The sequence below is a fragment of the Acanthopagrus latus genome, chromosome 22, assembly GCF_904848185.1.
Source record: "Acanthopagrus latus isolate v.2019 chromosome 22, fAcaLat1.1, whole genome shotgun sequence".
Taxonomy (NCBI): Eukaryota; Metazoa; Chordata; class Actinopteri; order Spariformes; family Sparidae; genus Acanthopagrus; species Acanthopagrus latus.
Window position 1 is genome coordinate 23714227 of NC_051060.1, and position 25709 is coordinate 23739935.

At 45.1% G+C, this 25709-nt stretch overlaps 1 protein-coding gene across 2 annotated transcripts in view; it reads right to left on the minus strand.

Annotated features, from left to right (window-relative positions):
- Positions 1–3371: 3371 nt before the first annotated feature.
- Positions 3372–25709, minus strand: part of flrt2 (fibronectin leucine rich transmembrane protein 2) — a 46274-nt gene continuing 23936 nt past the window's right edge. The window contains exons 1-2 of one of the 2 annotated variants that reach the window (XM_037087109.1): positions 12923–13566; positions 3372–10439 (exon numbers count right to left, since the gene is read on the minus strand). In XM_037087109.1, the coding sequence (XP_036943004.1) occupies positions 7996–9978 (1983 nt within the window). In that variant the 5' untranslated portion in view covers positions 9979–10439; positions 12923–13566 and the 3' untranslated portion in view covers positions 3372–7995. Of the gene's footprint in view, positions 10440–12922; positions 13567–25709 lie in introns of those variants that run through there. The other variant, XM_037087111.1, reaches the window with a different exon arrangement.

Below are 25709 nucleotides of genomic sequence, written 5' to 3' on the forward strand. Positions count from 1 at the left end.
AGAAAATTAAATGTTCTTTTAGGAAGGAAAGATTTAAAAAGCAGCCACTTAGAGCCAACACCTGTTCAGCGAACAATTCAAAGGCAAAGAGATCCTCGTTTTAATACGTCCTGCCAGATGGAAAACGACAAACACAACCACTTTATGTCTGAATGATTCACAACACTCACAAATGTTAGGATAGCGATCGTGTTGGGGAAAACCGCTGCTATGACACAGTCTCTCAATACCTTATGGCAAATAATGTAGTCGTTATAACATAAGTGTTAATTTAGTGGAGATTATCACTAAATTAAAACAGGTTGTGACACACAGACTCGTCCTCACATAAAGATGTGTATCATAAATTTTATCAAGTCTTTAACTGGACCTTAACTTACTGTACTGAAAGAATCAGACATAAAAGATCTCACACTGTAGAGCAATTTTTAAAAAATGGTCCATTTGAGTGAATTAATAATACAGCTGCATTAATCTGTAACAAGCATTTTACAGTACTTGGTTGAGGTATAGCTAGTTTGGGTATTTTAATCTATTCCGATGGATTATAGTTTAATTTGTTTGTCAGAATTCATTTTGTGACTATTTCCCAGTGAACTGTTGCAAGTTACGCCTCATAAAAAGAAAATAATCAAGTTACAGGTACCACAGATTTGTACTGAAGTATAAAACCTCAGTACATTTACTTAATTCCTTTCTATAATGTTTTGTTATGGAATAATTACACCTCTGCAAGTGGAACAGTTCTGAACTTCAACTGAATTATCTGGCGAGAGTAATGTTAGCTTGGTAATACGACGCATTTAAAATTAAGTCACCACCTGGATTTAACTAATCAAGTATGTATCAGCCTTCTATTAGATAATAACTGCAGTGATTAATATGTTTCAGCTGGCAACACGTTTTTTAAACCCTGCCTGATGCAGCGAGGAGCTTCTCATTTCTGTAACCACCACGTCTGAAAACACATCCTGTGGTTGCGGAGAAGATGTTTCAGAAGGGTCAAATAGGGGAGATGTGGTCGGAAACATTCTTTGAATGATCGCGATCGGAGATGACTTAAACGGTTGGTGAAATCAAATCGCAAAACAGTAGAACCACGGCTGTGTTTAATCGTGAGAGTGAGAGCATTTTCCACACGCACAATGTGAAGAGGACTCAGGGGATTGGGACTAAACAGCTGTGTAGCCTTAAGAAAACCACTTATCAGAGAGGCTAATCGGAAAAGAAAAGGCTTCGGCTTGCTCGAGAGCAGAAAGATTGGACTCTGGAGGGATGGAGAAAGGTCATGTGGTCTGATGACGAGTCCAGATTCACCCTGTTACACCCTAGTGCCTACTGTACGAGCCTGAGGGGGCAGTGCTATGACCTGGGGTTGATTCAGTTGGTCAGGTCGAGGTTCAGCAACTTCACGTGCACAAAAAATGAGGCCAGCTGACAACCTGCATGAAACTGAATGACCAGGTTTTTACATCAGTTAATTTTGTTCTTCCCTGATGGCACGGGCATATTCCAAGATGACAACACAGCTATTCAGAGGATTGAGACAGAGTTGAGGGTCTTCTGGATGTTCTGGAGAACACTTTACTCAGCGACTCTCCCGTCATCAATACAAGATCTTGGCGAAACATTAAAGCAACTCAAAAGCTGTGGCATCAAAACGATGCCACGTTACGTAATCAAAGCTAGCGGCGGTCCAGCGGAATATAAGAGGTTGTGACTGGGCTGGGCATTGAACAGTAAGAGAGGATATGAGAATACAGGACATGTTGACACCTGTGTGAGCATTTTTAAATAAAACACTAGTCACACCTCCATTACTGCTGCCGTGAACTGTCATTTGTGGCTGATGCTACAAATAATTCTGGTGAGCAAAGCTAAACTTGTGCCTTAGTGTTGCAGATGTTTTCCAGAAGCTGATTTTCACATTAATAAAGTCCGCAGCAGATAAGACATTTGTTAAAGAGTAAGTTCACCCAAAAACATGAAAATTCAGTCATTATCTATTCACCCTCATGTCCACAGAGAGTTGGGTGAAGGTTTCTTAGTCCACAAAACATTCCAGGAGCTTCACAGCACAGTGACACAGCATCCTCCCTAACAACTGAAGTAGACGGGGACTTGTTTTAAAACGCAAGAAAAACTGTGGAAAAAAGAATAAAAACAAAATGGCTTCCTGCAGCTCGTCCAGCCCTGAGATCCAAAGACAGTATTCACATCCTCAGCACAGGGCCGAGCTCTAGCACCCACTTCAGATGCTTTTAGCTTAGCAGCTAAAGTGAAGGCTTCAGCTGTAGATAACAGTCTGGAGAACATGTTATGTTTTCTTCAGTTCCCATCTACTTCAGCTGTTTAACAGAATGCAGCAAAGTTGTTTTGCAGTGAAGCTCCAGAAATGTTTTGTGGCATATCAAATATCACCTGACTTTCCACCAACATGGGAGATGAGTAGATAATGATTATATTTTCATTTTTGGTTGCACTTATTCTTCAAGTTTCACTTGTGCAACCTCACTGGATTGATCCCTTGTTAGAAACTGGGCAGCAGTTACTAAAAAAAAAAAAATCATGAAGGATCTTGTGCACAAACTTTCTCACGGGCGTCCAACTGAATTCTGATGGATGCAAAAGGGGTCTCTGAATATTTTATGGTCACTCATTACACAACACACAAGGAGGAGGGAGAGAAATCGCAAAGTAGATGATTTTAGTGCCAAAGCCTCAGTTCTCTTCATCCCCAAAAAGCCCATGATTCTACAATAACAAATCACATTCTGACATTTGGGGATTTTGAGAAAAATACCACTTTCCCGCCTCCAAAAAATACCAGAGTGGCACACCCTCTGGTGTTTCAGCTGAATTCATGTGGTTAATTGTCACAGTGAATTAGGATTTGGCTAATGTGGGTTTTCTGGAGGTTACAAAGGCGACACTGGGATGTGGTCACGGGGAGGAAAAAAAATAAAAAAGTTGGACTCTGGCAGAAGACGGGATTCTGGAAAAAAAAAGAGCCCAGTCTGGGATTTAGTTGTGCCATACAAGTAGAATGAGAGAGGATCCTGGATTTTCCCCAGCTAAACGCTAAGCTGTGGTGGTTACGCTAAGATGTCTCAAGCTTCCCGTATAGAAATAAGAGGATAACTTGGCACGGTGTGTACAGCACAGATCTTTGACCCAGAATTACTAGTGTCTGACCCAAAATAGATTTAGCCAAGGCCCGTGTTTCTGTACAAACTCTCCCCACAGATAAATTATGCCAGCACTCAAAACTGAAACGTGCAGGAGACAGAGAATGCAGGATCGCTCGTATGAAGCACAGCAGAACACGGAACTTTTTTCATTTTTTCTAAAATAAAAAAGGGAGTGATCGCTCAAATCCAATGGCTCTTTTATTTTCAAAAAGCTTCACTGAAGTATTTACAGTTTGTGCAAAAACATTTAAAGGTTTCAAGGACTTTACATTGTAAGTTCAACCTCAAGGCACATACATGGAACAACATCAATATTTCATCATGAGAACAGAAATTTTAAACTTTGGTTCCTAAGAAAAACTTGGTGTGGGTGGCTAACGGAGCACAGCAGTGTCTCGATGAGAAGCCAGGATGGCGAAGTATTCCAACATAGCCGTTTTACATGCAACTGTGAATTTCCAGCCTCCTCTCTCTCTAAAAACCACGTGAGAACCTTTTTTCTGTGCGGTTGCTCAAGCTGTCCCTCAACCACCGCTGGGTGATTGCTTGAAAAAAAAAAAAAAACAACTTGAAAACCCGACATGACAAAAAGAAAGTACAGTTCATGCAGAAATCCTTGATTGAATGTTGACTGGCTAATAGATATTTGCAGTGAAGGGTTTTTTTTTGCCTACAGGAAGAAAAAAGATGATTCCAAACATTATCCTGGTTCAGCCACTCCTGTTTAGTCTGAATTTACCTCTCAGTGATGAATTATTTCAAATGTCATTCAATTGGATTTAAGGGGGGAAATTACTTCTCTGCACCCTGAAACAGTACTAATCCACTGCTCGGAGTCTGTGACACGTCTTTTGTGACTCCATTGGTCACAGCCGCGTTCTTTTACCAAGTGTTCAGGAAATTAAGAGTAATGCACGCTGCAAAACAACCACTAAAGCAGCGTCCTCGCCTGCTTGGATCATTAACCATGCGCCTCTTAAGGTCTGGCACTACAGACGAACAGTCTCTCGTTAGCTACCGCGCGCCACGCTAAGTGTTGTCCTTCCTGTTAATACTGTTATTGTTGCCTGCCGCGGCTGCAATCCGTTTGGAGAAAAATGTGCTTTCTGTTCAGCTTTCTCGTCGCCGCTTCTTTTTTTCGCTCTCCTTTCCTTCCTCCCACTTAACTCCCTCTCTGCTGCTTATCATTCAGTCCTGCATAAAAGGTAAGGCAAATATCTGTCTCCGTTACACATTCACAGACGGAAGAGATACTATATGTTGCACTAGTCTGACCTCCCCCCCGTTTTGTTTGATCAGCACATGACTTAAAATAGGGCTTTTCCTCTTTAACAAACAATAGTGTAGACAACATCGTATGTAAATGTTCAAGTGTCTCATGGTCCGCTGGGGATATTAGTAGAAAAAGGTTAAAATAAAAAGTGGAGATGCTTTGATAACCACAGAAGATCTTTATGTTTATCAGCCCGACGTGAAAAAAAATATCCATCTTGTCAAGTCCTGTCTCAGAGTTACTGAGTCTTAAGGTCTTATTTTGCTTAGATAAATATATTTATCATTGATTTTTGTTGCAACATAAAATGTATTTCACAGAAGCTTCCACATGAAGGTGGAATATGTAGAAAGTTTGGTTGAAAAACATTTAAAAATGAACTTAAACCATCAACAGAATGTGAAGTAATAACAGTTGTGACGTTAATTCAAAGACGACAATGAACTGTGTTACAGCTTAGCATGATAATCAGCTGATCCTTGGCCAGTTTGTACCCCGAGAGGTGATAGTCTGATATTAAACAGCACTCCTCAGAGCTCCTGGTGCGGCTAATATGACTGCTAGCTACACAGTTAACTGAACCTACTAGCTAACGGCGGCTACAGTTAGAAGCAGTTAGCGATTACACTGGTGATGTGTTGCCCCCTAGTTGTTGGAGTATGAATTTGACAGGTGGCCAATTCCAACATATTGCATCTTTAAAGGAATATGCTTAATCACACTTTGCAAAGAGTTAGCTGAGAAGACTGATCCCACTCTCATAAATGTGTTTGGAAAACATTAAGCTACAGGCAGCAGCAAAGGAAGCTGAATGAAAATAGATCTCCAGGCTCAGTTGTTAAATTGTTTCAACAGTTCAAACGATGTGACCTGCACGTTCCCAAGTGCTTCGTCTTACCAACTCTCTCCGCAAAAGTAGCTATGGTTAATTTAATTTTGAGTCCGCTAACATTAACTAACGATCCGGCTTCCAGCGCAACACAGAAGTTCAACAGAGCCCCTTTGAAGAGGTTGGCTGTGGCACCAAACTTCTCATATATCCTCTCGGCAAGAAAGCAAATGAGCGTATCTCTCTCCCCAAAAAAAGTTCAAAGATTTCTTTAAATGTTTTCTAGATAATAGAGATTTTGGCTTTTGAAGTAGCGTTCAATGAAACTCCAACAAAGAGGCCCCATGTGATTGTGATCTGAGCTATTGCTGGAATTTAAGCAAGTGCAGCTACTCCGAGATATTCCGACTGCGGAGGTGAATCCAAACAGAGATAATCTCGACCCTCTGGAACATCTCGAGCACAAGGCCTGAAAATCGTTTGACTTTAAACGTTCGGCCTGGATTGTGTCGATCCTTTTTACCGTGTGTGTGTTCGAGCGGCTGTATCTGTGCGCCTCACAAAGAGTTAACACACACTCTTGCTCCCTCCCAGCGTGAGCTCCACGCAGCCAAGTGAAAATAAAGTCTACATATTTTTCTCCCTTTTTTGGTCGAGGATTATGAGGCGAGGAGGGGGAGGGAGGTGAAAGGGGTGCAGGGGTCGGCGGTGGGAATTCTCTAAGCTTGGCCCCTCCAAATAAAATCTTGTCAAATCAAATAAAGTCTTCTTAAGAAGTGCATAATGAAGACCTCTCACTGGCACCTCACATGCAAAGAGCTGCCACCGCCAGTCCAGGAAAGCTGAAGGGCAGGAAAAACTGCTTTAATTGAGCCCATGCAGGGATCTGAGACAGAAAATGGCGAGCAGACGGGGTGAGAGCCGCCAATCGCAGGGGCCGATGTTATGAGGCGAGCAGGTGCATTGTCCAGGTGAATGGAGCCATAAATGAAGTAGACAGTCTCGTAAACGTACACAAAGGGATGAGTGATGAGACGTTAGATGAGCTGCTCGGTCACAACCACGCAGTGTGAGGACCGCGGGGCGGACGGCCATCTCACTGTTGTAATTTCCTAATTTATCAAAATGCCTAATGAACGCCAGGACGAGGCTGAAATAAGTGGGTGTATAATGAGCGTTGTGTGTGCGTGTGCTTTGTAAAAACTCATCACACACTCTAAACACACACACACACACACACACACACACACATAGGGCTGAAGAGGAGAAACCCCCCACCCCCATCATGAGACACCACAGTGGTGAAAATCCATATCATTTAACCGCCAAACACAGAAAACACTGTTAGTTTTAAATGATTCCACATCATTAAGTAGCTCGATGAGCAATAATACTCTAAACAACGCCGTTTGAGCATGAGTAATGGCGTCTGGGTAATGGACTCCAGGGGGAACGGTGAGGGTAAAGTGATCTCTGCAGCTTTTTTTTTTTTTCCCATTCTTTCTTTCTTTCTTTCTTTCACTCCGTCTGTCTTGCCCTCTTGTTCCTCCGTCCCACACACGACGCTGAGGGAAACTGCCCCCTTGTGGCCTCACTCGCCAAAACAGGGTAAAAAAAAAAAAAGAAGCAGAACAAATGATTTTTTTTTTCTTTTCTTTTCCAAAAGGATCTGCAAGTCTCAGCACATCCACGCACCTCATTAGAGACAATAATCCTTTGTTGCCTTTTTAAACTCGTGTTAATAATTGAAGGTCCTCACTAAGAAGAAAAAAATACAAATGTGCTGAAAACGCCACATCCTTCTTTTTCAGATTCCCCCTCTCCAATAAAAAAGTGTCTTGTGACTAAGCCCACCTTTGTTCCACCTTCACCGACAGAACAAAGATGCTTTTAGCGTTAAGGCACTTTTGGGAAATCTCAGTCCCGGGGCTTTTTTTTTTCTTTCCACAGCATTGATGACATTCCCCTACACGACCATTCGCAATCCCTTACATGTGATCACCACCTCTGCTCATTTCCTGCCTCGCTTCCATTAACAAGAAAGTGCACTTCAATTCCTTTTTTACAACATGCCACCAGTGAACCAGCGCTATATTTCCACCGCGATCTAATCAGCAGTGTTTGGATTTCCCCTGTGCTGTGTTGTCTTTACTACTGTTCTGTTGTACCAGGGAGGGTTTGCAGTGTATCAAAGCGCAACAAAAAAAACAAAAACCAAAATAAAAGGCCATATTTTTTGCTTCTGTGGTTAGCAAAGGACCCCAGCCCTCTAAGCGCCCTTTACATTTCCAAGGCTGACAGCTTTTCCATCAGAAGCTCCACCCAGGGTGCCGTGATTGTACAAATCCATGTTTTCATGTACAGTACTGACCATTTAAAACAACTTTCAAAACCCTGCTGGTTATAAAAAAAAAGAAACACTTGTATCTCTTTTCTAAGGATAAAAAAGATAGCAGAGAATCCCACATTATTATCCACAGTATAAATTACATCGTAGACAGAACTTGGAAATATATATAGTACAGTTATATTTGACTAGAATTTTTATGTTTTTTGTCGTCTACACAAATGGTGTATATGTGTGTGTATTTATGCATGTGTTGTTAATTGTTTCTGGTGTGTGTGTGTGTGTGTGTGTGTGTGTGTGTGTGTGTGTGTGTGTGTGTATGTGTGTGGATGCCTCTGTACTGTTTGCCGCTGCATCACGTGTGGCAGAACTCTGTACTGGGCACGTTGCTGCTCTTGCAGTAGGCTATGCTGTTGTTACTGAGGTGACAGTCTCTAAATCCAATGCCCCCGTTGGGCGTGTAGATGGGCTGAATGCGGAAATCTCCCTTGAGCAGCTGCTCATTGTTCAGCGCCACTATCTGGAAACTGGTCTCAGTCATCTCCAGAATGGAGTTATCCTTCTTGGTTCCAGCCTCGCAGTAGTCGTCTTTTCTCCTGCCCCGGTTGTATTTCCACTTGGTCGAAGATGACCTGCTCTTCCTGTGCATGTGCCAGCAGAACAGGCTGAGCAGCAGCACCAGGATGATAAGCACCGCCCCGCCAATGATCCCAGCCATTAGCAGCGTGGAGTTCATGCTCTCCTGAGGAGCTTGCTCTTTACCAGGAGTCTTGGGAGACGTGGCAGGCTTGGTCCTGGCCTCGGAGCATACAGTATCCTCTCCGGGCCTGTAGGAGTTAAGGGTGTCCAGCACATGCACGCAGATCCGATACACAGCCCGGGGCTCCAGGTTAGTGAGGCTTACATGCCGCCGGTCCCCGCTCACCGTCCTCTCCTGCATTCCTTCGTTTATTTGGCTTTGGCCCCTTTTGACCCAAGTGACTTTGTAGGCTGTGACGGTGAAATAGGAAGCCCAGCTCACCTCGATATTCGTGGAGTTGACCACGTGGAAGGAGATCTGAAGGGGGTCCTCGTAAGGAGGGAGAGGACCGGGAGGGTTGTTATGGATCGGGGGTAAGGGAGGGGAGGGTGAGTCAAAGTAGTAAGGGATGGATGTGGTGATGAGGGTGGAGATCATGGTGGTGATCGGGATGGTTGTGGGAGGGGGAGGTGGTGTGGAGCGGAGAGTGGGCCAGGGCGGCAGGTCAGCATCAACCGGGCACTCTATAATATCCAGCGTGAGCTCTCTGATTGCCATGCCGCGCACCTTGTCTGGACTCAGGCACACAAAACCTCGGGCATTGATAGCGGAAGGCAAAGATTTGAGCCACACCACCACCCACTTCACAGCACAGTCACAACGCCAGGGGTTATTTCGCACCATGAGATGCCTCAGGCTGGACAGGCCATCGAACACGCCCTGCGTGAGACTCTGCAGCTGGTTGCTGGAGATATCCAGTTTTTCCAGCCTATTTAGAGCAGCGAAGGCTGCCACAGGGATGTTGTCGATCTGGTTCTCCTGCAGGCTGAGTTTGACCAGTGACTGGCTGGGCAGGAGGGGTGGAGGGAAGGTGAGTGAATTGCGGGCCAGGGCCAGCTCACGGAGGTTGACCAGGTCCTGGAAGGTCCCTGGTGCAATGCCCTCATCCGTAAGCAGGTTCCCGTCCAGCAAGAGGCGCTGCAGGCGTGTCACATTCTGAAAGGCCTCCTCTGCAATGACAGCAATGCGATTCTCATCCAACCGCAGCTCTTTTAAGTCTTCGGGAAGGCCAATGGGAACGCTGCTTAAGTGGTTCTTGGTAAGGAAGAGGAGTTTAAGGCTTACCGCCTCCCTAAAGGCTCCTTCCTCCACCCCCACTGTGGAGATGGAGTTATCATCAAGGTGCAGCTCCTCTAGCCGAGTCAGCTGGGCCAGAGCCGCCTTGGAGATCGTTTGGATATTGTTCTCCTGGAGATGCAGGACCCTGGTGTTTTTGGGCAGATTGATGGGGAACTCATCCAGCTGATTGCCGTAAAGATACACAGTCTCGACGGAAGCCAGATTGTGAAGCTCCAGAGGGAAGCCAGCATTATTTATCTGGTTGTTATGTAGGAAGAGGACCTTGAAGCCCTCCTGTATCCCCAGAGGCACTGATGTCAGGCTGCGTTCATTGCAGTACACATACTGGATGTCACATCTACACTCCTCCGGGCAAGAGGCACCCGGGCGGAATTGCATTTGGAGGCTTAGGATGACAGTCAACCAAAACTGCAGGAATGAAGCCCAATCTTTATTCCAGGGTCCAGCAAGAAACTCCATAGTGGAAAAACAAAACAGGAAAACGGAAGCCAATAAAAGGAAGAAAAAAAAAGGAATGAAACAAATACAAAAATCAGAAAGGCAATGACGTATATATCCACCAAAAAAAAAAAAAAAAAAAAAAAAACAGACCCACGAAAGGTCCACCTAGGAGAGTTTGGTAACGATGCAGTTAGCTGCAAACGAGCAGGAAACCGTGGGAGTAATCCTGTAAATGCTAGTCCTCAGCTGAAGAGCGATGGCCTCATTAGTGGTGGCCGGTCCTCTGACTGACTCCATCCATGCTGAGACATCAGACCATAGCAGGACTCTTCACTCGTAGCTCCATGCAGAGCTCAGCCAGGGCCAATTTGAAGACACGCAGTCGAGAGCCACCGCAGGCTCCACTTGCCTGTCCGTCACACACTGCTGGTCCCCGGCTGGGGCAGAGTCCAAGGGGGGTGACATTTGGATCCAGAGACCTGTGGGAAAACAAAGAAACGGCGGATTAGTATATTTAGGGGTGGCCTGTTCTCGGAAAAAAGAGGCCTCTCTTCCTCCGTCTCTCTATTTGAAATACAAACACACAGACACCAACTGTCGTTCCCTCTCTCGCTCTCTCTCTCTCAAACAGAGAGACAGTGTCACAGAACATATCGTTCACTGCTCATGTCAAATTATACGCTGGCTATTACAAAAAAACAAAAAAAAGAAAGAGAGTCAAACCATCTGATAAATATTCAGAACAGCCCTGCACATCCGGTTTCACAGACATAAAGAAGGCTTTTATCCCGATCCGCTCTATCAAAGGAGGGAATAGAAGGACTGCAAGGACACACTCTCATGGACTCGCAGAGGTTCGGAGCAAAAAACGTCAATTCTGCTTAATGGCAAACAGGCCGAGAAGAGATAAGGCTAATACAGACATCACCTCTTTGTTCGGCGACACGGGAGCAGAAAATATTTCAAGGAGGACAAAAAAATAAATATGGAAGAGAAAATAAGTTACGACCGTCTTTCTGTCTGTCTGTCCGTGAAGCAGACGTCAGGGTCGGAGGTAAACACACGAGTGCTTACTGTAAACACAGCCAGTTGTGTTTGCTGCAGGCCTGAGGACGTGCTCGTTATTAGGTGCAGGCCTGAGCAGCAGCACCACCATGCCGAGAGTTAAGGGCCGTGAAGAGTGGAATCAGAAAACAAAAGGAGAGGCAGTCGAGGAATAAAAACCCTGCATATCAGCTCCTCCTCTCGCCGGGAGTGACATACATGAGCTGTCAAACGAAATGGGATTGGAAAATAATTTAGTCCCTCCACCTGCGATAAATGATCGATACAGGCTATTTTTCAACATGGAGAGCCTTGTAGTAAAGCACAAGGCCATTGGATTACAGTAGAACCACCACATCCATTATTCTAAGTTTTATGAGCCATCAAACATTTTCACCCCCTCCTCCTCCTCCTCCTCCCTCCTTCCTCCTCTCCTCTCTCACATGATTGAAAGATACGTGTTGTCATCGGTAGCTTTCATCTTAACCGAAGCTTTCGCACCGAGACGCTGCTGGATGACACATAATAACAGGAACGACAGGCTGAATGTTAAACACAGAGAAACAGCCGTGAGCGTGGAGTGAAGGTGTCCTGCAGGGGACGAGGTGCAGCCACAGGGAAATAATCAGACTCCCTGCTAAATTTTGATTCTTCCTGTGTTTTTTTTTTGGTCATGCCTGGCAGCCGTGACATCGAATTAAGCAGTGAAATTTAAAAAAACAGCAATTAAAATAATCCCTCTGTTTGCCTTCCTGCCCCTGCTGCCTGTGTGTTGACTCCGTGCATCGGGGCTCTTTGTGGCAGAGATGGAGACACAATCCTCTGACACACATCTGTGATCTACTTCTCTAAATTGAAAGAGCTAAATTTAATCAAATAAGCTTGAGGAGGAGGAGGAGGAGGAGGAGGTGGAGGGGGAGGAAGAGTATGAGCAACCACATGAGGCGATAAAATGTTGCTGCCACAGCAGCAGAGTCAACAGCAGAAGGCAGCAGCATCAAAATTATTATGGCTGCATAAATAAAATGTCAGTGAGAAGCCCCAAATGATAACCTTAGAATACAAGAGAAGGATGACGTCAAGTTGACGAGGTGATGAATGGTGGTTGTGGGCAGATGAAGGAGGCAAACTGATAGAAAGACTTTCTCTCTCTCTCTCTTTTTCCCTTTCCCCCCCTCTGTCTCTCTCTTTTTTTTTTTTTATTATTTAATTTCCAGCCGACGGAGCACAAGATGAACGCTGTGATATGTGGCCAGGACCACAATCCGATTAGAAACTGGATTTAGCGACAGAAAGAAAAAAAGAAAAGAAAAGAAAACGCAATTAAAAAGTTTAAAATGGAGAGAGGGGGTATTTCAGAGGCGGTAAGAGGCGGATCAGGTAGACTTCAAACACGCTGCCCACTGAGCGCTGTTCATCTGGATGGATTATTTCAAAGGAGGAGGGAATGAAGAGCGTGCAGAGCATTGAGAGTGAAGAAGAAGAAGAGGAAGAAGAAGAGGAAGAAGCCCCCCCACCCCAAATAATAAGAAGGAGGAAAAAAAAAAAAAGAAAGAAAAGTCTGCCTCTCTCCGGGCTGAGGAATGTGGAGCTGTGCGCTGCGGCGCAGTAATCTCCAACATCTCATTAACCTACAGATAAATGAACCAACCTTCTTCTTTACTTAATTCATCTTTAAAAACAATAAAAATAAGGGTAAGTCAGAGGGAATCGACGGATTAATGCCGGTGTGTGGCTGTCTGGGCTCGCAGGATGCTGTGAGCTCTGAGTTTCGAGGTGAAAACAGTGTTTGTGGATCTGTTTGGAGGAGATCGCCTCATAAATAATTTGGGAAAAGTAGCCGCTTGATATTCAGCTCAGGCCTGAGATTTCTCCCCCTCTGACTCCGTCCTGCGTTAGAAAGAAGCAGCCACTGTACCTTCAGCGAGCCTTCATCCGTTACACACCCGCGACCGCGTTCAACTTTTCCCCCTTTTTTTCCTCCGAGCCTCCGTCCTTCATGCGGTCCTGCTGTAAGAAGCCCGTGCGTAAAGGTCCGTTCGGCAAAGCAGCTGGCGCGAGTCGGTTCCGAACAGCAGCGTGAACCCGGTGAGACTACGGAACAGCATATTTCCCTGCATGGGTTCCCCCTTTCTCTGCGCGTCCGTCCGCACCGCTGTCCACCACTTTTTCTTTTTTTTCTCTCCTCCTTTTCTTTTCTTTTTTTTTTTTTTTGGTGTTTCCAGCTCCCGGAGCTCCTCCGCTTTAACTCAGCACCGTCTGCGGCGCATGAGGACCGAAGAAACCGGCGGCAGGGTGAGAGCAGAGCCCGCTTCCTCTTCCACACTCTGACCGAACGGTGAGGACGCACTCGCCGAAGTGTCCGCCGCCTGATCCGCCTCGGGCCATGACGGCCAGCTGCGTCCGTCCGGTGCGCTCTGGTTTTTTTTTCACCGATGGGGAGCTCAAAACTTGCCTTCAGTGTGTGTGAACGCAGCTCAGAGCCGGACTCCCTGCGAGTTGTTTTCTTAGATGGATTCAGTTGATAGTGCGACGTGTGTGCTCTGCTCACCTCTCTCTCTCTCTCTCTCTCTCTCTCTCTCTCTCCCTCTCTCCCTCCCTCTCTCCCTCCCTCTGTCCCTCCTCCCCTCCTCAGAATAAAGAATGCATCTCCTCCAGCAGCTCCGTGATGGCTTTAAGCCACAGATCCTCCCCGCTGCCCGCACACTGCAGAAAATACTTTGTCTCTCTGCTCACTTCATTCCTACATGCTATGTGCGCCCTGCCCGCCGCCTGCCCCCCATGTCTGATCTCTCATTTGCATTTTAATCAAAAAAAAAAAAAAAAATCCAAGGAATAGGTCTTGAAGTCAGACAGTCAACAGAAACAGGCCACAGACCTTTACTGCTCCTGTGGTTCCGGCTGTGTGAGGGGGTCCCCGGGGCCACACAGGGACCCTGCAGGGCCTCATTAGCTTCAGTTTTGTTGGAATATTTGCAGGCCTGCGTTGAGATTCTTTAAGGACCACTCGCCCCACTTATTTTCGGAATGGTTGTGTGTTTTTTTTTTGTTTAATTACAGCTGGATAATTAGCCCCGAGTGGAAAGCACGGGCTCGTCTTCACTTCCCCTCCTCCGTCCCCTCTTTCTTCCAGTGATTTGAAGCATTTAGACGCAGCCAAAGTAATTTCATCCGACTACGTTGCTCGGTTGGTGCTAATACTGATTCAGCAGCTCTGCCCACACTCCTCCTCAGAGGAGACACATCTGACTGTGAGTTTCCCGGGTCGGATCTCAGCGGCACCGTGCTCCTGCTTCTCACACACAAACACTCAGGTATGCGAGTAGAGGTTTCAGCCTTCACCTGAGGATATTTAAACACAAGCACTCGCTAGATTAAAAAGCCAGGTGACGAAAATGAGACCTTCCCCGTTTCCCTCTCGGCTGTGGACGGTTTGTTGAAGTTGTTTAAAGCGGCTGGATTGTGGATCTCTTCGTGGAGGACTCGGTCTCGAGTGCCTCAGCCCAGTGCTCCGCTAACAGATAGCGACAGTAGCTAACTAATAAACTAACTACTGGTTTCCAACGCAGAGCAACACTCCACTGAGCCACTCTGAGCTGGAACGTTAAAGGGAAATTGAAATAAGATTGTGTGACCTTTGAAAGAGGAACACAACAGCGTCATCCTCATGAAATGCTGAACTGGTAGTTTTGCTCTTACAACTGGTGCCACCACTAGCACAGTGTGGCTACTGTTAGCAAACATAAGACAGAACTAGATATTGCTGTATTTCCAACACTGACGAATTAACTTTATAACTTTATAACTTTATAACTTTGTGACTCTTCCTACTTTTATCTTGCGGTCTCGTCAGTTGCCGTTCAGTGACATCCGGCCTGTTACCTGATCAGAGTTACGGTAAAATAACGCCCAACTTTGTTCTTCCTCGAGGACGTACATTTAAAATCCAGACTAACTGCAGGTGGCTTCCATTAGCTTGCATGAAACACTTCCTTCCAAATGTTGCATGTTATCAAGAGAGAAGAGCTGACAGTTGAAATTGGGGGTGCATGTTGAAAAAGAGGGAAAAACCAACTGGTTATATCACCGTTTCAAGGTGCGAGTCAACAGTGTGACATGGAGGCTGACAGAGCGTAGCAGCGATGGCCGTCACATGCTGTCTGTCGTCCCTCTCGTGGGAGATCCCTCCCCAGAGGCTCGAAGCTTCAATATGTCCAAAACTTTATATCCTCCTCTAATATTTACAACACCCGCAGCATTGTTTTACAGTTGGTATGGCCTACTTTCCTACACAGGGGGAAGAAAATACGACTTCAGGGAGGATTCAGCGAGGAGGATTCAGATTTCAGTTTTGACTGAGCGATGCTAAAACTGTCATGTTTTCTTGCGTTGTCCACGTTTGGTTTATAGCCACAGTCGAGGTCGGAGTCACGGGATCCCTCAGCAGGTCAGCAGGTGCACGTTTGTCTTTCATCTCCACCTCCGCTCGCCAAACTGTATTAATGTCGCCTTTTGGCCTTCGGTGACCCGCGTCCTGCACATCAGTCGAGAAAATTTCCCCGAACAAATTACGCGTCCGTCTCTCGAAATCACCAGTCCGGCGTGCTCGCCCGTTGAAGTCCTCTCGTCCGTCGACTCTCTCCGTCGAGATGATTTGGTTGTTCTCAGTGTTTGCCTTTCATGTTTAATTTGGGCTGCCACGTCGCCAAGATGGACGGCTGTTGCTAGGCCCAGTCCACAACATTTAATTCCTTCATAAATCAAGCTTCTGTGCGCGCCATGAATTATTGATTGAGTGAATTTAGAAGGGAAACAGCCTATTTTTATTTCCCTTCCTTGATGGACATGTTTTTTGCAGTAGCGCTCTCTGTTCCCCCCGGTCGCTGCCGCCGCATTATGGAATGTCTCTTATTCAGGCGGGCGGACGGAGGATAAAATGACAAGACACTTAAATGGGCGAGGGGCGGCGGTTATATAGGGGGAATTTGCTCAAACCACTATTTCAGCGTGTTAAATTGATATTGTTCGGTGCAAAATGACTGAGAGAGAGTCGGACATGAAATTGCAGAACGACTTTTAAATAAGGGGGCACTGAGAGATCGTCACTGACTGAGTCCTCATGATCATCTCCGTGGCTCCAACACGGATCATGGAAAATAAGGTCCTCCAGAGCAGAGTTTGAAGCTTATTTTCCAACATCAATGTTACATGAACACAGCAAAATACTTCAGTCCACGCCCGCTCTTGAATCTCAGAGAGGAAATTCCCTTTTTCCCCCCTCACTTTCACCCAGAGACCTTTACCACAGTGTTTTCTGGGCGTGGCGTATTTACTCTGCACGCTTGTGTACCTTGATAAAAACTGCAGATACACATGACCCCAGAGCACATCAAAGCCCGGTCCGTCCATCTGCCCCCTCCTCGCTCAGGCGCCCGAACGGCGTTAAAGGACGGGGCGGCGAAGGGCGCGGGGGGGGAGACGGTCGACTCAGATATGCAGATATGTGTATTCTACTCCTCGGAGACATCATTAGCTTATCACATTTCTCCCTTCTGCTCGAATTTACATCTGGACACTGAAAAAGCACTTCAAAAGGCGCCAACAACATTAGTGTTTAAAAAAAAGAAAATCCTCCCCGCCAGTATTGGCAGGAATCTTTTGAGCGAACCGCCTGCGGGGAAGCCACAGTAACCCTGCACAAAAAAAAAAAAAAGAAATCGCTGAAGCCGTGATATAATCGAGCCCTTCCCCTCGAGAATTCAGTGGCTTAAAGAGAAATATGCTGATAATGTTTAGAGTGGGCGATCAATGCCTTCATTAATTTCCAAGGCAATGTAATTATGTTTACCCCCGTCGATTATCAATCTACATGCATCTGATGTCGCAGCGGGGATCTCAGACGAGAGCGGAGCGTTTTCACAGCTCGGGAAACTAGTCAGCCGACAACAAACTGTATATTTTACTCATGGAGCCGCGAGGAGACGAAGGAGGAAGAGGATCGCAGCGGCTCCACAGCCCCTCTGGACCAAAAATTCATTTCTTCTTTCCTCTTTCAGATTTTGTTTTTTCTTTTTTATTGCTCTGTCTCTATGTAAACATATTGTGATTGACAGACACAACACACACAGCAGAGACACAACAAAAATGAAATAAAACACTCGTGAGAGCTACGGAGTCAGATTAAACATTTTCCTCCTCGGCTTCCCTCCTTGTTAAAGTCGAACAAATCGAGCCCACACTGTCGTATAAGAGAGCTCAACAGGGTCCTGCAGCGTCTCGGGGTTCCTAACGTCACGTTGGGTGTTATACGTGGCATTTAAAATGTATAAAAGATTTATTTGTGGGCTCCAAGTTGCTTTTATAAGAAGATTAAAATGGTCCGTCGGGCTGTCAGAAGGCCGGCGATGCTCAATCAGGGTCATTTCACGAGTCGTAGCTGTGGCAGCGCGTTCTCACGTGAGCATGTGAATTATAGGGGAGGCAAAGTGAATGCAGTGTCCTGCCTGAATGCTGCCCTGTGCTAATGCCAGGCTGTAAAAACACTGACTTGACAACAAGCAAGCCCCTGTAGTTCTGCTGAGGGAGGGATGGGGGAGAGCGAGGCAGCGTGGGAGGAGGGGGAGAGGGGAACATGGAGGCAGAAGACGAGGTTTAATATCACTCAGAAGAGGACAGGACGAGGGGATGGAGGATTACTGTCGTGTCTGACATGCGGCTGCCGTGTCACCCTCGTCCTCTTCAGATTTAACAACTCAGACAAACTGCTTAGCAACGTGTAATTGTTTAGATAAGTGGAGGCCATTTTGTGCTGACGTGCCGCTCTCTGCTACGAAAAAAAATAAAGCAGCTCCGGGGAGAGATCCTCCGTCGGAAGGTCTCACTTTAATATAAACATCTGCGGGGCTCAAAGCTGAGGACCTGATGCTAAAACCTCTCTGATGAGGAAATATTCTGTCTGTTAAAGGTTAAATATTAAATATTCATCACCAGCAGATATTGGACTCGACCAGCAGCATCTCAGACCAAAACAAAGCCAACACGGCTCACTCAGTAGAGGTGGAAAACATAAAGCAGACAGCGTCGTTTTAAAGCCCATCGAGGCTGATTGTGATTGTGATTTTGGATTAAACTGTCAAACTAGGAAGTCAAACTGCTCAGGTATGAATGACGATTCTGGTACTTGTTTTAATTAACATTTAAGAAACAATCCCTCATTAAACACTGACTTTATCTATTTCAGGTACATAAATTATATATTCAATTACTTAAGTGGTACGTAAAGTATCATTTAAAGTATTTCTATCATGTTGAGTCGATTTAAATCACTCAGACTGCTTGAATTGATTCGATGCAATGTTTCAAGTACTTTACATAAAAGTAATCCATATGTAATCCATTACTTTTGAAGTATAATGCTTCATAGAATGTATGTTAAAAAGTGAAACAGTCGCTAGCTGCTGTGTTCATGTTTAAATCTCATATTTAACCCTTTAAGTTGTGCATTTTTTCAGCTGTAGCTGAACATTCATCGTCCCCAGAGGATGAGCCCTTCTGACTCTCTCGTTATGATTTTTCCAGTATCATCACAGTGAGCCTGATGTTTGTGTTTGTTACAGTAACACGTCCTGATAAATGTTGGATGGATTAATATTACATTTGGTTCTCGTTCATGGTGACCAGAGGATGAATCCTGGCAACTTTTCTAGGTGATTTCCTGACTTTTAAAGTTTAAAAGTTTGCTCATTCAGGGAAATTTCTCAGCGTCTGTACTTGATGGACGACCATTAATTTTAATGCGGACATCCATCGTTTGATCTGCGATGACCTGACTTTGCCTCGAGCGACACAAACAGGTAACTTTTTCCACTAAATACCTGCAGTACTGAGCTTTGTTCAGCCCTCATTAGCAAGCTGACATTCAAAAGTGAAACAATGAATATGATCAACATTAAAGCGCTGCTCAACGTTTTGACGTTAGCCTTTAGCTTAAAGCACTGCTATGCAACACGCTGTCATATATGCTTTCAGTCAACATCTGTAACTCTGCTTCATTCGAATCGTATCCTCTGTTTTCCAGGATGAGTTTAGTCCTTTTCTTGGGAACAGATCTGTGTGCTGTTCATTGGGAAGTTTAAAAAACAAGTGTGGCGAGAGAAACAGTCCCCAGGCGTTATCTGTTCTGACCTGTTGTTTTAATTAGCGCTGATGTTTTTACAGCGAAACATTTCTCAGTCTAATCCTCACCGAAGCTTTTCCCTGGAAGAAGTGCCGCGTCATCATGTCGTCTGCATTTGGTAATATATTTATCAGAGAGCGATACGACACAGGGCTGAGAGATGTGAAACACCTTGTGGTTGTTTTTACTATCTGGAGGCTTTACTGTTTCGTCCTGAGAGCTTTAGAAATCCCAGAATTTCACCTTATTTGGTGAAACACAGAATTTTCCTTATCAGGTTTGTACGCTGGGTAACTACACGGCTGAAGTTAGAATGACAGAGTGCTAAAGATGTGCTAAAAACAGCTGTGCTGTTGAGGAGTAAAAGCGAAAGGACCCGTGAGACGGCAACTTTACAAGAGATCATCAGAGGAAGAAGAGAAGAGAAGAGGAGAGGAGAGAAAATAGACAGATGCCAGGAAGGAGCAGGTCTCAGGGTCAGGCGAAAGATGGGCCTGATCCCACCTCCAATCCCTGCAGCTTTTCTTCTGTTTGAAGTCACATCTGGGCTAAATTTCCCCTTCTGAGTTGAGCAAAAAGGAAGTCTTCTGGGTGGGTGGACGGGGGCTGCGGGCCGCTCCTGCCTCCCAGGCTAAACAGTACAAATACTGTAGATCTGTGAGTCAGTAGACCAAGGAGTGAACAAACATATAGCCGGGCCCTGAGTCAGAGCTCGTCACGGTGGATCTTTGCCGACTGCTGCACTGACACCATCGTCTTATCACCATCAGTCACTCAGACACAACATGTGAGCAAGTAGGTAAGTTTCATCCTGTCCGACCAGCTGGAGGTGTGAGGTGTCGGCCGCGAGAAACACAAAACACGTCCAGATAAACTCGTTCTCACACCACCTCCCGACCAGCGGCTCATTACTCTGCTGACTCGGAAACAATGTTTACATTCAGTGCAGAATTAGCCCCAGTCAGCAGGTCACGGGATGATTAAAGGAAGAGGAAATAAGAAAGAAAATCTCATTTTGCCGCGAAAAAAATGATGTTTATTTTTCATTTAGAGTTTTGCTCTAATCTCTCTAATTTCTTCACAGTGAATTATTAAGCAGTTTCTCCAACTCAGGCCTGAAAATTGTTCCGATGAAACAAAAATCTCTCTCCCCACAGTCGGAGCTGCTTTGTGTCTCCAGGTCACACGTGAAGAAAACAAATAAAGGTGCAGAACCACTGATCCAGAGGTGTTTTGTTAAAGCCCATAAATTCTCATCAGCCTTGCCAAAACACAATCAAAAACACATTTTACAGTAAAGATACAAAATGTTTAAAGTATTTAATATATGATGTTTGACTGCACATCCTGTAAAATGGTTGTTTTTGCAGATTTACAACACGTTACGTAGCAGCCGTGTAAAGTCCTCCAACCCTGATGATGTCATCAGTCATTGACCCAGGCTGGAGGCTAAAAGTCAGGACACCTCGGCCTCCGCCGCATCGATCTCGAGTGTTACTTCCTGTTACTTTGCTGAAGTGAAGTACGAGAACATTGAGCTTTAATCAGATAAAAGGTTCGGAGCAGATTCTGAGTCATTCATCCAGCTGTTACAGAATCACAGTCAGAAGATAACCCTGATGATATCATCAGTTATCTCTGTATGAGGAGGATCCATCGACCCGCTCTGAGGACAACAAGTCAGGACGTCTCCGCTGCCTCCGGTTTGACCTTTGCTTCCTCTGAGTCCCTAAACTTCATGGAAGTTCAACCCAAACATGTTGGTGCTGCTGCTAAAGGCTTTTCTGTTCAAACATGACATCAGTACAACCGCAGAGACACAGTTCATGTTTCACCAAAATAATCTTGCCGTGTGCAGGTATTTATTAAGATGATGAGTATTGTGGTAATTTGCTGGAGGATTCACAGAGTACCAAGCTCTCCTTACTTCTTTAATTGTCTCTTTTTGCGTTCGAAGAATATTCAACACGAGTTAAAGTTTCAGACGTGGCTCTGAGGCATTCGTTCGTTTGTTATAGAGTCGTTGATACGAGTCGGTGCTTTGCTGCTTTATTGGTCTTATAAATCTGAGAGAAATAGAAAATAACCCTGGTGCTGTCGACCCACAACCCTCTGCTGTCTCAGTTTCTCTCCATTATTTTCCCCAAACTTTGTGGAAATGGAAACACCACCTCCGTCCTCTGCAAGTGCACGGAGCGGGTGGTCGCTGAGGAGCTTCAGCGCCGCAGTGGGCGAGAGTTTGGACCAGTGCAGGTGGGGAGTTGAGAGCGCCAGCTGAACCCGATGGACACGGTCAGTATGTTTACATGCACAGCTTAGTCGGATAAAAAAAAAAAAAAAGAAAAAAGCACCAAAAAAAAATAACCCCAAACTCACCAGAATCATCAGACACGCAGCGAAGATCACTGGCACCGCTCAAATCCGTCACAGCCCCAGAGCTTCACAGCACGTCTGACCGAAAAGCAGAACTTACAAGAACTCTTTTATTCCTCTTTTACCGTCGTGTTGCACACGTGTGCTTTTAACTGTCGTGTGATTTTTACAAGTGTCTCATGTTTTTATCTCATGTCGTTCGAGCCCTGACCAAAGGTAGTTATCTGTCTCCATGTGATAGACAATAAAGCTTCTTGGATCTTAAATCCAGCCCGACCAAAAAGAAAACTAAAAAACCCCTCTGTAAACCGCTGCTGCAGGCTGTTTTGTTCAAACTAGCATCATGAAAATAAAAAGGAAAGACAGAAATAGTTCTCATAGATTTGCGTATTTGACATGAAATGTTTATTCAGCTCGCACAATGGCCATTGTGATCGTGACGCTGTGAAATGCAGCCACATGCTATCATTTCCCCTTGTTTGTTTGCTTTTTTGAAGAATATTTTCATTAAATTAAAGTTTCGGAGCAGCTTTGGAGCCGTTCATTCATCTGTTACAGAACCCTTTCATACAAGTCAGTGCTTTATAGTCGAAAAAGAAACAGATGAAGACAAGAAACAGATGTCGCACAGAGCAGATAAAAGACATTCAGAGAGTAATTAGATGGTAAACAGAAGTAGTAAAAAAAAAAACCCATGTATTATTTCATTTGAAATAAAGAAAGCGCAGTTATTAAACACATGCACGCTGCGGTGAACGTCCTGACCCTGCACGGTCGTCCGGGTCCGACCAGCACCTTGACTGGATCGGGCCCGTACAGCTGTGGACAGCTGTTGAAAGCATCGGCGCTCCAACGACAGTCTGTGTTTATCTTCGACTCCCCCTCCTCCGGCTAATTAACTAAGCCCTGAAACACCGAAACACCACGCTCCCCTGAACCTCTCTCTCTCTGACAGCTTCTCCCTGCAGCTGATTTATTATTGCATGATTTCAAATTAGGGCTGAGTGGAGAACGTCTCACAACAATTTACACTCACATGACCTGAGACACTTATTAATTATTAGATTTTAATTAGAGACGATTACAATGTGGTGCATTTTAATGTACCGTCATATAGAGAGGGATATAATTTAAAAACCCCTGCTTGTTTATTTGACCCTGAATCAAAGTAAAGAGGCGACGATCGCTGTTATCTTTATTAATGTTTGCTTTTTTTAATTTAAAGAGTTGCTCGGAACAGACAGACTCACTCTGGGGAGGAAAGATGGAGGCTGTTCATTTTCGCTTTTACGTCTATACTCCCGTGTCTTTTGCTCTCAGATTAAACGCTGTGCCAATCTTTATTCCTCGCGGAAAGTTTTAATTGCCTGGGAAGCAAAGAGACATTTTTTTTGGTTTTTGCAGCGCGGCAGACGGCGTGCGGCGTAATGGATGTGTGAGAGGCGTGCGTTATCTGTCTCAGCCCTCCCCCTCTTTGTCTTTCTCAGTGTGAAAAATCCCCCTCCGGTGCACGAGGCAGGAATTTTGGATAAATCCAGATTACATCAGAAGCCAGGTGAAACAGCTCCCAAAACAGACCGGCTAAAAATATAATCATAGCGTCAGACGTCGCTAAGCTAGCGTTTGATCCTCTGCCATACTGATGCCATTCTTTGTCTTTGTGTCGTTATTTAATATTCTTATCAGCCGCCTTCATATACGTTTCTCTTCTCTGGTTAATTCATCATCATCGCTTTTTTTTCTTCTTTTTTTCCTCCAGGTGACTCCTTCTAGTAACAATCGCAGTATTAGCCTTGGCAAGCTCGGCTGTAACTTGATGCCTCGCGGTATTCAAGCCTGGCGCGTGTTCATCTGCTCTTATTTTGGAATATTGCTCACGAGTTGAAATAGAACTCCTCGCCGCCACATGCCCCGCGGAGACACGGATGCAGATGAAGCTGCTGGAGTATTATTATCATTATTGTTATTGTTATTGTTATTATTATTTCCATCACATGTCGACAGCGTCAGTACTTTATCTTCTGTTTACAGGATCCTCCAGCGCTGCTCACCATGTCGTGAAAAACAGAAAATTAGATTTTTGCTAAATAGCATTTTTGCCCCCATATGGTTTTGCTGAGGCAGTCGCCCCCTTTAAAACAATCTGCGGTTCCATCTGGTCACTGTGGTTTTTGCCCCTTGCCAGTTTGTCCCCCCCATTTGCTTTCACTTACTGCCGCAGCATGCCGCCCCAGTTAGAGAAACGTCTCGCAAAACATCCCGAGGGCGTCTCTAGGTGGGACGCTGCTCCTCTCGCCCTTGTTCAGCATTTTACGTTCCGCGAAAGGGAAAAAAAAAAAGAGCAAGAGAGGTTCCGTGGTAAGGAGAGTCAGCGAGAGGGGAGGGAAAGTGGCGGGGATGAGTTTGGTGTGAGCAATAATGTAAGGCGTATCGATTCAGAGGGGATCTGCTTTCATTGCTCATCCCTCACCGAGCAGCAGATCACTCTTCCTCCCTCGCGCTCGCTCAGGTGGCGAGGGCCCAGCCCTGGCGCCTGCCACCCTGCCCAGATTAATTGAAGCATGCTGTTGTAAATGAATCACATATGGCTAATATCTCCCCACTTCCCCCCTCTCTCTCTCTCTCCGGGCGCACGCGAGCATCACCTATCCTCGCCTGAGCTCTATTTTCAGGAACAGACCACCTCACTCACGTCTCGTCCTTCTCCGCCCCCCTTTTATTTTTAAAGGAAGTACTGCTCAACACAAAAGAGAGAGAGAGAGAGAAGAAAGTGTAAATGTAGTCAAGGTCAGCTGCTCATCGCTTTGGGTTCACTGTAAAATTCATGACTTTCCCTTTTGGTTTTTTCCATTTGTCTCCCTCCACAGTCCACCACCTCCTCCCCCCACGTTTTTTTTTTTTTTTGCTCTTAACTTGGCACAAAGCAGATTAATCGCGGTGTCGTACAAAAAGGTAGGAAAAAGAAGCCGGCACACCTGTCCCACGATGCCGTGGAGCATTAAGATGAATGCGTCAGAGCTTTGGTCTTTATTAGTTATTTATAAGGCCCACTGCCCAGAATAACAGCACTAAAACAAAAAGGGACGTGGTGAACCGTCGGCAGTGGTGGGTTTTTGGCACCGGCGCTCTTGGGGAAGTAACATGAAGGAGTGATGAATGTTGAGCAAAGTGACATCAGCATCAGTGTCCTGCTCTCCCGGGCAGCTCGCTGTCAGCGCAGCCAGGTTGCCATGTAAACAACATGCACAGTGGAGGCAGCGTGAGGAAGGTGTGCTCGTCTTCATGGATCTTGGCACATGTTGATGTAACCCAGTGATGGTTTAATGGTTTTTTGCATTTCTCCTTATTCTATGTTTATGGACAAGCAATAAACCTTTTAAATAAGATTTCTTTTATGTTATGTTAATGAATACAAAAACAAAGCGTTGTAAAATGTTTGCAGATTGTCCACAACAATCATTTCTTAGTAATAACATGCAGATTATTCTCCATGTCTTTATTGAAAACATCTGACAAATCATAATTGGATTCATGACAATATTCAGTTTTGAAGAATTATCCCTCCAGTTTTAATCAGCGTGTACAATCTTGGAAATGGAAGCAAGTCAAACGAGACTGAGAGGCTGCAGTCACGCTCACCGCTCCCTGAGGAACGCGCTAAATGCTAACACCAACATGCTAATGTTCCCATGGTGACAATACCAACAAGCTAATGTTAAAGGTACAGTATCATGTTTAACCAGGTGTTTAGTGTGTCAGCATGCTGACATGTTGTACAGTCAGGGAAACATGAGCGTTCAGATCTTTGGGTTCCAACCAACAGACCGAAATTGCCATCCATGTTCGTATGAGTAGTAAAAATATGATTATCTATAAAAAAAAGACTCCATAAATTCTACGAGCCAGCTTCCTGGATGTAAACAACATGAAAGGTTAAGCTCATCATAATTCAAAGAGCATGTTAACACTGTTGGAGCATCACGGATGAATGTGGTCGGAGTGAAAGTAAAACCAGATTCCCAAATTCCACCACTAGTTTAACTAGATGACTCCACATCATATCAGCTGATGTCATAAATGTGTGTTGGGGCATTTTTGAACTTCCAGGATATCGATGTGATGCTCGGTGTGTCTTAACGCTCCACTTGTGTTTGAA